Source organism: Brachyistius frenatus, unplaced genomic scaffold, assembly GCF_029030835.1.
Source record: "Brachyistius frenatus isolate BFR_SWC_R1_liver_20210118 unplaced genomic scaffold, ASM2903083v1 Contig_23, whole genome shotgun sequence".
Taxonomy (NCBI): Eukaryota; Metazoa; Chordata; class Actinopteri; family Embiotocidae; genus Brachyistius; species Brachyistius frenatus.
This window is the reverse complement of record NW_027210622.1, coordinates 1,970,036-1,985,002: the sequence shown is the minus strand read 5'-3', so window position 1 is coordinate 1,985,002 and position 14,967 is coordinate 1,970,036. Positions and strand designations below refer to the sequence as shown.

Below are 14,967 nucleotides of genomic sequence, written 5' to 3'. Positions count from 1 at the left end.
CAAACAAATCCAGTTACCCCCGGCTCGCTCCCTCATTCTCCCTCTCACCGTCTCATATCTAGTCGCGCACTCACTCAGGCAAACACACACTAGCTCACACCCAAAATGCCAGGGTTTTGGCTAGCGCCGGCCGGGCGGGCGAAGGCCCTGGACTAATGGAAACGCCAAACTCGTTACTCTAACGCTGGGTGACAAGGGCACCTTGGGCTGCAGATGTTCCTGCTGATGACAGATGGAGCCTGGCACTGCCAGGGGACAGTGGGCCAGGCCTGCGCCAGCTCCATGCCACCTGCACCCCTCCTCTGTACCCCTCCACACAAACTCAAACATGCACACACCCCCTTCGCTTTCTCTCTTGGCCTATCTCTCTTGAACACTGGCTCACTGCTTCCCCCTTTGTACCCCCACCTCCTATGTGTATGTCTGTCTCTCTCTCTCTCAATCACTCTTCCTCTTTTCCCCTCTCTCACACACTGGCATGAAACTCTTCCTCCTCTGCCCAGTGTGAGGATGACTGTTTGCTGACAGATATCTACTGTATGACTGGCAAAATGTGTTGGATAAATTGTATCATTATTGGTATTGATCCTAGCAGTAAGAACAGAAACGTGAGTTTCATGAATGGAATTCAAAATAAAGAAACTTGTTTTTTGATGAGTAGTCCGCTGCTGTATCCTTATGAGCGCTGTAACGAAACGACTTACCAATGTTTTGTCACCCATTCTGTTAGTGCCATCCGATGGCTCAGAGCAGTCCAAAGCCATTTCCACTTTAGAGCCGAAAGTGGATTCCAGATCAGCTAATGCATGATGTGTAATGATACCATTTATCTTCATGGAAGTGGTGACAGGCTCCTGGAGGTGATTCGCCGGTCTGGCTCAAACAGACAGTCCACCAGGAAAATTTGCTTGATGCTGCTAGTAGCCAGACTACCAAAGTGTGCTCAGCTGTAAATTTGATGATGGTGGTTTTTTTCATGAGGCTCCTGCTTCCGGCTCACCGTGAAAGACTGTCTTCGATGTCGCCAGTGATGTTTCTCACTGTGACCAGAAAATGATTGCAGCTCATCCCAGCGATGGCTTTTATGGTTACTTTTACACATATCTGTTGTTTTATAAAGGGCTTCAATCACATCTCTCACACAAGCTTCTGGTAAAATGTTCAAGACAAAAAAGGGAAATGCGCTTGGAGTGGGTGAACACATTAGGAATACAGGGGGGAGGTGAACCTCGGGTTCACATCAAAGTCTTTCTCTCTCAGAAATTGTAATGAGATTCTGGAAAAGTGCTTGTGCGGCCACGCCAGCTACAAATCCAGGCACATCGTCTGTCAGTCTGGGATTCCAAGTGTTGAAAGAACACCAAGACACGAGAGATTCGTATGTTTGCTGTTTCATAAATTTTGATAAATCTGACCAGGCCCAGTAGCCAAAGTTGTGTCTCCAACTTGGCCCGGAGCGGTCTTTCCCACTGTTGGAATTTGTGGACTCTGTGATTAATGTGTATTTTGACATTGAGTTTTTATAGAAGTCCTGGAAGTGGAGGGCAGCGAATGCATGATCATAATCAAAGTTTCATGGGAGCTTTGAATTTATCAGCGTACAAACCAGTTAGCAGACTCCAGGTTTGCTTTGTGACTGCGGCTTTTTGGAGCCTTTCTCAGTACTACATATGACTGCTTTTTCTGTGCTGCAACCCCCCTCCTCTAGTTTCCCCCTTCTTGCATCAAGCCTGCAGCCCTCCCCTCCCCTCCCTCCGTCTGCCCACTTCATCCAAAAACCATGTGTGGCGTGTCATTTCAACTCCCTCCCCACTGAAGAAAGGCCCCTAACAAAACAAAACTATTATCTGTCCCCTCGTTAGGACCTGGCTTGCATCCCCTCTCCCTCTCTAACTCCCCTCTTCCTCCTGCCGGACCCGGCCTCCGCTCTTCTCCTTCCATAGCTGTCTGTGTGACAATAAGTTGAGCTGAGGGTCTCTTAAGTGCTTCTCGAGTGGAGCGTTTAGCCGATTTTAGGCTTCATGTTTCTTTTAAAGGCCTCCGCAGGAACAGAGGCACAGGACAGTTGTGGCATAACGGAGAGGGTGAGGTGCCCATGAGAGGAAAAATGAATGGAGGGCAGGAGAGCAGAAGTAGTGCAATGGATAATGGCATGTAGTGGGACGAGGTGGGCGCCGATGTGCGCTGGTGAAGAGGATGGGTTGGCAGCGAGGCTGAGCAGGTTTCACCATGCCAGCTCTTAATTACTTTAATTGGAGTCATTAGCTAAGTGAGCATGAGAGACATCACCTGCATGGCATGCAGGACCGCACCTGCCACAGCGACATTGCTATCATCATCACACTCCAGCAGAAGGTTTACTGACAGCTCGATACTCAACCACTGATGTTGCCACACCGAGGCTAAAATCACAAGTGCAGTCATATGCACAACGCAAACAAACACAACGATGTGTCTGCCGGAAAGCAGTCAATGGGTGCAAAACCGGTCTTCCTAAACTACCCGACTTTAGCGAAAAGAGAGAAAAACTACAAATTGAAGGGGTTGTGTCTTTGGACGCATTTGGTGATATGTGTATGAAAATTCAAAATAAAGAAATATTTAACACAGTTTTACACCAAAGTACGTAATACACCCGTTAGTCCACTAGAGGATACGGTGCCAGTGTCGTGATCTGCATCACCTAGTCAAGATAAGTAAGGTTGTCTTAGGTTGAGACACCAAACACTGCATCGTTAGGTTTAGATAGACATCATGATGTAAAAATATGACCTGAGCAACATTACCTACATCGTGTAAGCTAGTTAAATAAGTGAAATATATTGTATAATGTAAGTAACCACCCTCCGTTACTTAAAAGAAACCCACTTTGATTTGTGCTATCACACAGACTTGAACACAATCATTGCCCGGCTCCGTCTACTCACTGGATTAGACTCCCTGTCACTTTCTCTCTGTTCCCCAAAAATGTAACACAAACTTTGATGTGTGTTCTCTGCGCAGGTTTAAGGTACAAGTGGTCACAGAAAGATGTGTAACCCAGCTGTTGATGTTGATCAAGCAACGAAGCTTGGACTACTTACTCTCGAAGGTTATAGTTTGCCCCGACTCTATCTCTAAACGTTCTGATCCACCCTCATATAATGACTTCGTCAAAAAGTAGAGATATTGAAAACAGCCTAGAAAACAGCCAAAGACGAGATGTTCAGGAGAACCAATATTCGCAAGTGCCAACAGCCACATTGACATCAGTCAGACTTTACAAAGCTGGAAAGACCTTAAAAAAGAAGGCAGTTGCAGATTCTGTTTTCTGCTCGATAGGTGGGCAATTTGTTTTGTCCTATTTGGTCATATTTGTAAAAAGTAATTCACCAACAATCTTTCTCCAGAATTATAGACTTCATCTTTCAGATGATGTAGCCCGGCTGAAAATCATGTTTGAGTCCATTTCAGACCCTCATGAGCAATAACATACAATTTTTACATGCATGCAGCCGTAAAATATTTCAAGCACTCAAAACAATAATGATAAAAATAGCCCAAACACCGCATCAATGTCTAATTCTACATTCAGCAACTACTTTCCCGCAAAAACGTGTTTCGAAATATTTTTTTAAAGCAAAATATCTCTGACCACAAACACTGCAATTGGTAAATTCAAGTGATATCACCACAACTTTCCAGCCTCGTCAAACCTCGTGTGCTCCTCTCTCTCTTTCTCTCGTCTGCCCATTAAATCAAGCTGTGCCCCAACTTCCTGTAAAACCACATGACAACAAAATAATAAATCCTTCTCCCCTGATGTGCCTCCTCTGGATGACTGCTGTACACATACTGATCTACAGCACTTCCATCCCTTGTCTTAGTTCTGGTTGAGGTTTGAATAACAGTGTCTGGGCAGCAAACACCACACAAACATGAAAAAGGGTACTCGTAGACAAACTTTATACTAGAAGCAGTTGTTGTGCTTTCAGCTGTGGTAGTAGTACCAGATACTAAAACCTGATAGGATTTTTATCTAGCAACTAACTTTGATGTGGATAGGGCTGCACCTATCTTTGTCCTCCTCAGCACCCAACAGACAGCCTGGCAGGCGGGCTGGCAGCCAGACAGAATGGCAGTAGGCTGTCAGGCTTAGCCCGGGGCACCATCTCCAGCAGAGCCAACTCTGACCAGCTGGTCCAGACTAACACCGCAGAGTGAGCATGTACCACCGTATCAGAGGGGAGGTAGATGTTAGCTGCCGAACAGACACCCTCTCACCTAGAGCCTGACACCTACAGCGGTAGACCTGTACTGCTGGGACTTAGGTGAGAACACGTCGTCTCACCTATAACTTAACAGGTCGTCACTTTAGTTGCAAATATTCCTCCTGGCGCACCCCGTCGCCATCCAGATTTATTTCCAGGGAGTGCCTGATGGGCCCCTGTTCACCCTCACTTGCTGATGCCAGATCTAGGAGCCTGATCTGCAGTCCAGTCTGGTCCAAAACTACCGTGATGGTTTAGCTCCAGCAGAGCCCCAAGTGGCTGACGAAAGTCTGGTGGAGCTTCCCTGTCCAACACTATTCAGCTGGTAAACTATCTTGGCACTGTTTGGACTACTTAGCCATAGCTATGAACACGGACAAACACACAGGAAATCAGCAGGGAGGGCTTAAGCATCAAATGATGGTCCTCTCATTTTGACCCATGGTTACAATTCAAAGTAAAGCGACCTTTAGCCGTTCACACAATCTGCTGTCATTTTTTTTAATTTTAATGTGTTTCTCTCATCTTTTAAAATGTATTTTTCTGACTTCTATTTTATTCTTATCTCGTAGTAGCACCTTGGGATTGTGATGAAGGATATTTCGTTCAGCTGTGTACTCGTACATGGCCGAATGACAAACCACAACTTGAACTTGAAGTGACGTGGTTCAGATGATAGATTGGGTGGGCAGTTTGATATAACAGCAAACTTGGGTGCAGGAGACTATTTGCTTCCTGTTTCTAACCACGAGTTGGGCCCAGTTTTGTTTTTTTTAAATTGCATTTATTGTTTCCTAGCAACAAAGGTTGCATAATTTTAAGGAAGTAGTAAGTTTAGTGCACAACACAATTTAAGTCATCATTTTAGCCCAAACTATTATCTTTCCCAATAACCAAGTCCTTTTTGTGCCTGAACGTAGCGCAAATTCAGGAAACACTCCCCCACTTGAGTGTAGGAACAAATCACCTGTAGAGTTGTGTGGCGTGGAGGACATCAAATTGATCCTCAATCCAAATTGTTCACTGTTCTAATATTTGTTTTCTGACCATAAGAACCGCAATAAGCACCTCATATCATCACTACCTATAGCTGTCGGGAAAAAAAAAAAAATCGATGTAAAACTTTTCCATCTGTAATTAAGTTTCCCCTTAATACACCTTGATTGAATTGATATTGTTCGAGTCCCCCCCCCCACACACACACCTCCATCATGCATACCTCCCAACCGATTGCATGTCTGACAGTTAAAAGGCCTACACACACAGAGAAAGAGCAGGCAGCTCATTGTGCGTTTTAAAGCGCTAACTAGGCCACTTAGCACCCCGTGACGCTGATCTGATCCCCGAGGCGCTGAACTTGGCAGCGGGCCCTCCTCCTTTCGCTCCTTCCTTTCCCCTCGCCATGGGAACCAGGCCATCCTTAATGACACAGGAGTGCTCTGCCGGATCCCACAATGCAAAAGGGGCTGACATCTGTCTTGCTAAGTGGTGCACTCTCTTGTGCACCTTGTTTGTTCAATCAACAACCACCCTCCTCCTCCCCTCCCCTCCCTCCACTATGCCCACTTTCTTTTTTAGCTCTTTTTCCCCCCCCAAAAAATACAAAAAAAATACAAAAGATTGGAAGAAGAGCGGTACAGTGTTTTAGAGAGAAGATAGTGAGATCATGACTCTCTCGTCACCAATGTCATCACACATACAGGAACGCAGTGGGTAGATTATTAGCAAGGGCACCATTACATAATGCCAGAGAGGGATGACTAAATACAGCACAGGGTTGGTTATACGTTACTCAGATTCTGACATTTTACAAAAACCCTCTTCACTATGAGGAGCTAAAAAAGCTGCATTTGATCAGAAGGAGCCTCTCACCCTCTCCACGTTCTGCATATCGAGAAAAAAAACAAGTGCCTGATTAAAAGTGGCCCCTAATTCTTCGCAGTTAAGACCTGGGCAAATATTTGTCCCATCAATCTTGGAAAATATAGCCATCAACCCAAGATGTTAATCACATGCTAATAGAATCCGAGGGACTCAATGCACCCCCGTAGTGCAATGAACGCTTTCACTTTTTCAGAAAGCCCACGTGAATGCAAATGGCCATCTAAGCAGCGATTTTGACAACATGCCAAGGCAACGTAAAGAGCCCCCTTCTTTATGCTCCTCTGGGAATGTATGTAGGGATGTGTGGGATGAGTTCACTTTACCAGGTCCAGGTGCCAGGACATAAATGAATAATAGGTTTTATGGGCCCTAACTGAAAAAAAAAAAAAAAAAAAAAGCACATACACACAATCACACATGCCCACTTGCTCAAGTGCATCTGTGGTGAATGATGTTCAAATTCCCACAACTGCCCTGAAAAGAGATTGGGCATGAGAATAGATGGTTCCTATACATAATTCAAGGGTCCATGCTGAAACAATTATGTTTGCTTACTGCTAAGTACCCGTGCTCAATAGCTCGTTTGCTCTCTAGTTCGGTGCTTTTCAGATGTAAGTGCTACGTGCTGGAAGTCTGTGGAACACAGCTTTTTAATAAAATATAGGAGCTGACACTTGAATGCATGAATACAAGAGTGGGTGGAAAAAACAACAAATGCTTGTCATGTTTTTACTTAAGCTCTGCATGCAAACTAAATTGCACTTGTGAATCTAACAGTGTTGGTAGAAATTGAATTAGCAATGCCCATAAAAAAAGAAATGTGGACAAAGAGGACGTTTTAATGACAATATTACAGATCACAATATTTCAGTTTAGATTAATCTAAACAAATTTTTCAACATAAGTCCAGTGTGGACAGCTTCATCTGTCGCAACAGAAAAATTAGCATGACCAAAATACAGGTCAATTTGTCAAAAATCGATGGTGGGATAAGCCACCAGAGTATTTTACTCCGAATAACACATTCAGACTCAGACATAAACATACAGGTACATTATGCAAATAATAATTACTATTGTCAGAATAATGATCAAACAATGTTTTGGCAGTCATTTGATTATTACAATTAGGGTGTCAATCCAAATGTAAAAATTTTTTTACCGGCTCCTCCATTTTCTTTTTCAAACGTTCACAAACGACTGTTTTCAGGAAATAAAGAGTCACACAGTCTTGTTATATCAGCTGTAACACAGCTACACATGTGTGGAAGCTGCAGCTTCGGCGCTCCTCTCCTCGCGGCCCGTCTCACACTTGCAGCCCTCCACCAACATCACCCGCTTCTCCCGAACGTGGCCTCTGCAGCGCAGAGTCACAGTGATGGTGTGAGCTTTGAACGGGGAGCAGCGGGAGCAGGGGGCCCGGCGGTGGAAGGCCCCCGATCCAGGACTAAGCCCGGCAAACTCCCCCCCAGACGGGACGAAGAGGGAGCTGCACTGGCCGAAACACAGCTTGTTGTGCACCGTCAGTGTTCCGCATCCTTCAGCTGTCACGTGCTGGGAGGATGACAAGAGAGGGTCAAGCTCCGGGTAAACACAGCCACAGTAGCAATTGATGTCGCTTTACATCTGACAGGGTAAAAAAAAAACCCAAAAAAAAACACAGCTAATGCAGCACCAGAGCCGTAATCAGCTTCATGAGTAAACAGACATCTCTCTAATTGTCACAGAAATATCAACACTTCCTAACAGTGGGGAATTTGCCAAAGCTCTGTAGATAATCGCTCATCTGAATAAAAACGTTTCGGTGTGCACAGAAAAGAAAGGAAATAATATTCAGTCAGAAGACATAGAAGACTCTTTGCCTCTTACCTGAGTGAACGGTACTGCTGTGCATGTCTGTTTAGTGTCCTTCAGGTTGACAGGCAGGGACATCTTGCCTCCTTTGTCCAGGGCTCTCTGCCACATGTGCAGTCCTTGCTTCTTCTTCAGTTCCGTGTCGGTGGGGGTTTTAGGACGCAGGTTGTGAAGTGGACTCACAGGGGTCTTCGAGGACAGGCCCTGACCTGAGCGGCCGTGAGACAGGAAGGCAGGGAAGGGCAATCTGGAGCTGTGAGCTCTTCTGGGGGTCAGTCCTCGTTTGAAGAACGCTGACTGGGCGAGAGCACGCGGGTCCAGCTGCACAACCTTGACTACTCCGTGGACGGGGTTATCTGGTCCGCTGCCAGATGACTCAAATTCAACTCTCGAGCCATTCATAAAAGTATTGTAAGGAAGCGTAACAGCTACAGCCGTACAACTCGACAAAAAGATGAAGCTGAAGAGAAAACCCATACTGACGAAAAAGTCAATAATTCTCAGAAATTGAAGAGACTGAAATTATGCAAATATTTTCAGAGTTTGTGCAAAAATCTAAATTAAGCAAATTAAAAAAAAATAATTACATTAATCAATTAAAAAAAAAAATCTTCGTCTGGTGGTTTGTGGTCCAAGGTTCCAGATGGCAACCTTGCTGTCAGTGCTTGGTCAGCGAGGCGGAGGGAACCTTTTTATGAAGGTAGCTGCCAGTTCTCACCTGCGTTTTAACGCAAAGAAGGTGTCGCAATTCCCACACCGGCCCAGACATCACACCAAGCTTAAAAATCCAGGTCGTGGATGGTTGCCAAGACACAGGATTTCAGTTTCAAGGTAAGTGTTAAAAACACAGTCATAAAAACATAACATCTGAAAGGTGAGTTTGATCCTCTGAGGTTTAAAATAAGGAAATCTGAGTTGATTGCATGGACGCGAGTTATGTTGTAGCTTTGAGTTTTACTTATTTGAAGGTTTTTAATGAAATGGATAAAAAGGTTGTCAATAGTCCTTTGAACTATTATTGGAAAAAATAACTATGGGTCTCCAGAACAGCTTCAGTGCACTTTGGTAAAACGTCTACAAAGAGGAGGTTTAAACATCTTTTTGACAAAAGATATTTCAAAGGTATATTTGTTATTGAGCTGCCTAAAATGTCAGTCCACAATCTCCCAGATGTGTTCAAATGGGTGAGATCTGCTGACTGCAAAAACCAAAGGACAGTCATGTCCATTTAAAAGAGTATTCAAAGAATTTTATTGAATTCGATATAGTTTTACTCATACGAGTCATCTGAAGGCTGTGCAAGACCTACAACATTATAGTAAGAAACCCGACGATTCAACAATTCGAATGAGAGGCAGCAGGAAAGAAAATCTCCCTTTTAACAGGAAGAAACCTCCAACAGAACCAGACTCTGGGTTGGTGGTGATCTGCCTTGAAGTTTATACAATTGTATTTCATCACAAGCAAAATGAACAAGCAAACTTCTTTTGCATCCTGCATCTTAGGAGTTTCAGCTCATTTAAAAAAAAAAAGAAGTCAAATATTCATTACTGAAGATAATTTACTTCGGTCTTTATCCTGCAGATCAATGACTTTTTCGTCAAAGAATTATTTAAAAAAAAAAACAGACTTGCTGCCTAACACTGTTCAAAATACTCATCGACTGTGTTCGGCAGGTGTTTCTGTTATCATTGACTGTAAAGTAATAATGAGTTTATGCTCCCTGTGTAAACAAGCAGTCTCCTGTCCATTTATTGCCACAAGCAGCTTCTCAGCATCTCCCCTGACGGCCCATCATTACACCATTAGACTCCATTGTGCTCTGTCACCCGTGACCTGATCACAGAGCGGCCGGTGTAGGCGGACTAGCCGATGCTGTTACGATAAAAACGCGTGTTTGACTTTCTCATACACTGACCCGGGAGTTACGGTGCCACTTTTCCCTCCCTTCTCTCCTCCTCATGTCCGTTTCCCAGAACCAGCTCTTAACATTGTGATCTAGATGGATAGAGCGGGAAATATATATTTTCACCTTCACTAATGTGGCACATTCACACAGCGCTGATCTGATCTGTAGGACCAACTTTAATGAGTAAATGTAAGAGTAATATAGGCTGTATGTAGCTAGTATCAGGGGTTTATCACCTTCTGTGGCTGCAGATTAAGCTTTGTCCACAAGAGGGTGCCGTTTACAAACTAGTGTCTCATCTCCCCATCCCACTGTTCCCCAAATATTTAAGCATGGCCTGCAGAGATGGACACTGGATGGCATTTCAAAAACTGTTTGAAGGACACTACCTTGTTTCGCTCACAATTAAAGGAAACAGGTTTACGGTATTTAAAAAAAAGGCTGCATTAAAAGTTTGACTCCCTTTCTTTTTTATCATTTTGCATTGCAAATACGCAAGTAAATGAACTAATAGGGTTGACCACAGATCAGTGTGGCACTATTCTCAATCATGTTTTGTGAAAGGTAAAACAGTATATCAAGTTTATTGACTTTGTTTTGCTTAATTCATTGTTTCTGCCACTGATGCAGCCAAGGAGAGCACCGTCAATAAAACCTGTGTAAAAGGGTGTGTTGGTGTAAAGTAGGAGTACAAAAGGAAGCATTAAGCTGATTCATGGGCTGGAAACGACCGATGAAAGTGTAACTTTGAGGAGCACCTGACGTCCAGACCGAACCTGTGCCAGGCCACGGCAGAATATGTTGTTTCTGTCCTTCTGTTCTGGTTATAAATAAGATAAAGAGAGAAAAACATTGAGTGCAGTAAATCAGCACCGTTTCTAGTGACACTACCACATCTTGAAGTATATGTTGAGATTGTGCTTCAACAGGACATATCATCATGATCACCTAATAAATACAACATAGCTTCAGAATATTGTATTTCTCACATTTATAAGTTAAAGAGAATCACGTACACGCAAGAGAACAGACTTCCCTAACTGACTGATGTTATCAAACTGGTGAACAAAGAATGGACGACTGTCTCCGTGTGTCTCTTATTAACTTTATTACTTTAAATATATTTCTGACATGCACTCTGAGAGGGGCAACATCATTCTGCACGGGTGGTAAATGATCGAGGATGGTTCCCGTCTTCACTTCATGTACTCTGCTTTAACTTCACATTACAAACAGACATTAACGTCACGACATTAATGTCTAAACTGGAGAAAAACAACATGAAACATAGTCACGTGTTGCACTTAACTGCGGCTCCAGCCGTTTTAAGAGAGACGGCGTTTTCAGATTATGACACCACTGAGAAGGTCAGGTAACGCCTGCACAGCATGTGATAGTCGAACCTGCTGCGTCAGCCGCCAGCACACATTAAACTTCACAAACTAAAGAGACATACATACACACACACTGATACATGTAATCAAGGCTGTCTGATTTAAAATGAAATGTATCACTGTCACATGCTCACAGCATAAAGCAAATTAAAGCAGATCTGAGCATATGGTTAGCCCATTCAGACCAAGTATACCTTTCACTCCCCTGTGCAATTTAACAGCTGTTCATTGATGTTATTTAACATTGAGGTCCAACCTCATAAACTCTGCTAACTGTACTAATCACCTGCCGCACTAGCAGCAATGCCGGCACACAGGCTGCAGAGGGATTAAATGCAAACAGCACTGAAACAGTCAATGTGAAACACTGCTGAACTCTGAGACATTCAAATGTTGTAAATTTGTATCTGTAAAATCATAAAATGACCCACCGTCCCTTCCAGGAAGTGGACCCAATAAAGAGTGGACTGTAAACATAAAATAAACTTCAGCGTCACCCTTAAAAACTGCATGAACAAATTTTTGATACCAGAGGGAAGCACATATTGTAAATATCACTGATGAATCATGTACACACAACAGTAAATTTCTGTTTACATATCCAGCAGACATGGAACAGCAGTAACATTCGTTTGGAGTCATGCCGCTGGTCACTTGAAAAACACAGGTCCTAAATTCACTCTCTTATCGCTCCAATTGTGGACCTGACTACTTCCTGTAAAGAATATGTACTCAGCAGCTAAATTATTCACTAGTTTCACCAGTTCCTCCTTGGCAACTTTGTAAAAACAGTAAAAATGCTTGGCAGCCTCCCAAAGCAGAAACAACTTCGCCAGGGGAACAGCAGAGGCCTCGACGACAAAGCAGGTTCAACCTACCCAGGATATCTTTCCGTTATCTTGCTTAACAAACCCTGACAAACGAGGTTCCACTAAGCGGTCACACAGAGCTGGATAACAACTCGCTGTTTCAACCCAGGGTTTCTCAATATAGCCACGAATGCGTTTACATAGAATAGGAGGTGTTTTCAGCGTCTGACCAATCACAAACATAGACAAGTGTGCAAACACCAGAGCAACATATTTCAATCATAATTTTAGAAAAATATGAAGAAGTGAAACACATAATCCAGGTGAAAGCAGAACAACTGCAACTGCTGAATAACTAAATCGCCGCCTGTATGAGTGTGCAGCCCGAAGTTGAAAGACTTAATATCACCTTACCATAAAGTAAACTGGAAGATCTGACTGTAATTACGTGTATATTTTGTTTTGATTTGAAATCTTAAACATAACCTGCTCCTGAGCCATGGTGATGTATCCCGGCATAAGTGAACCCAGAGTTAAGCCTGAATTGATCTCGATAGCCGCAAATCCTGCTTCGCAGTACAGGCCTCAGGTCTTATCTGCTTATTCAGCACTGACAGCCACAACTTTCACATAGAAGTAGTAACCTTATCTGTTAAGCTAAAAAATATTGTCTATGGAATCTTTAAGAAAGGATTCATCTGTTTCTTTATGGGTTACATGCTTGACTTGTCATATGTTGTTCTCTGTGTAACCCACAAAGAGTTAACAGAATACTCAATATGACATGGACCAGTGTCTAGATTCATAAGGAAGAGGTTGTGAGGAGATAACAGACACAATACACAACTGGAGCCGCAGGGATATGTTCAACTGTAGTTGTAAAAAAAAAAAACTTTAGCAAAAATATAAAAACATTAAGCTATTTACAACATATGCAATATTTAATGCATTCAAAGTAACAATAACTGCTTAGCAGCTTGAAAACATAATACTCATGAAGTTGTTATCAATATCACTCGTGATGAAAGAAAATTGTCTCTTTTAGTGCAAACAGTTTAGAGGTCTTTGGATCTAAATGTTAAAGATGATTCCGTGTTGAGGTCGTAACAGTTTTTTCAGTCCGATCGGTCCAGTCAAATCCGATTAGTTCAAAAGAGCTCTTTGGTTCAAGAAGAAATAGTCCGAGATGTGGGGTTTTAACAGTCCTACCACTCTGGTGCACTCGGATGAAGGGATGAAGGAACGGACGGTCTCCTCCATGGAACAACAGGTCCAACTCCTCGGGGTTAAAGGTGGCTCGCATCTCCTTCGTCAAGGAGAATCCAAATCCAAAATCGACAGGGTTTTCCAGGTAACTCAAACACCTAACCTGTGTAAAAAAAAAAAAAAAAAAGACTTATTACTCTACAGCATCACAAAATTCTGTTCTCTAAGGCCTTACTGAAAATCACATCCAAATTCTCATATTTTTTTAAACATTTACTATGAAATTAATGTGTTTACTTTTTAAAACCATCTGCTGAACATAAATAAAGCATATAACACGCTCACCTTCTTTCATTTAAGATCATAGTTTAAATGCACATGTTCAGTTGTCTTAAACAGGCATTACATTTTATCATTAGCACCAGCGGTGCAACACAAACTTCAACACACAAGTTCTGACATCTAACATCAGAGCGACAATTGAGCTATAAATCACACTTTTCGGCTCATCAATGCGGAATGGTGCTCAATTAACAACATCTTAACGTTGTGACAGAAACTCTCTCAAAAGGTAGACTTATTGTTAAAACCGTTTTTACCATCCTGTGTTTAGCTGAAGAATTTCGCATCTCCAGCCGCTCGTTCATGTGGTTTTCACTTCTCTGCGCAAACTTTGCTACCTGGAGGGGTGGGACTTAACCTCCTCCTCCAATCAGAAACCTGCGTTGCCTGATGTAGCCAATGAGAACTACGTCTGAACGAAGTGGCTATGATTGACACTGTGTTTAGCAAATAGACAACAACAGGAAACGTCTTATAACCCGCGCAGTTTTACTACTGGGTTACATCTGCAAAACTGTAATCATTTGTATACGTTTTTCTTTCCCGTTCCCCTTCGAGACTGTACGTTTTTGTTGTTGTGTTTTCTCTTTTTGTGTTTGTGATTTGCACTTCAGTTGTTTTTGTTATTGTGTTTTTAGGGCCCGAGTACTGAATGGTGCAAAATCCCTATTGTAATTCATTCTTGTATTTGTGATTTGCACTTCAGGAGTGCTCCTTAATGTTGTTGTGTTTTTTCTTTTTATATTTGTGATTTGCACTTCAGGGCTTCTCATTTTTGTGGTTGTGTTTTCTTTTGGTTTTTGTGTTTTGCACTTCAGGACTGCTCGTTTTTGTTGCGTTTTCTTTTTGTTGTGTTTTGCACCTTAGTGCCACTGTAGCTGGTGCTGGATTCATGCTTATGTTATTTTCACCAGATTCTGACCCTGCCATCTGAATATATCTGCAGGAATAGAGACTTGTTAGACTATAAAAGGTTTTTCCAATGCTCCATTGTCCAAATTTGGCAAGCCTGTTTCCACATGTGGCCTCAGTTTCCTGCTCTTAGCTCACAGGAGTGTCAGGTGTGGTCTTCTCAATGGCAGATCCAGGTGTGGGCGAAGTCAAAAACCAACCAGGTCACCATTCGTCTCAATCCTGCCAGGGTTTATTCCACCCGTTGTCTACGATATTAAATACCACCAGGTGTCTGTTATCATCTGACATACTTTAACACTTATGTTTATAGAATTACCTGTTTACTAAACTAACATATACAAACATATACACATTAACCAAAGAACACCACAGTCAATAAAGAACCAGCCACGATTGTGACATTTA

The 14,967-nt window shown here is 42.8% G+C and overlaps 1 protein-coding gene across 1 annotated transcript; it reads right to left on the bottom strand.

The window, feature by feature from the left end:
• Nucleotides 1–7,387: 7,387 nt before the first annotated feature.
• dand5 (DAN domain family, member 5) lies at nt 7,388–8,464 on the bottom strand. Its single transcript, XM_069697145.1, has 2 exons — nt 8,003–8,464; nt 7,388–7,687 (listed from the first exon to the last, which is right to left on the bottom strand). Exons 1-2 carry the CDS (start codon nt 8,462–8,464, stop codon nt 7,388–7,390), a joined length of 762 nt encoding a protein of 253 aa, XP_069553246.1.
• Between the last annotated feature and the right edge of the window lie 6,503 nt (nt 8,465–14,967).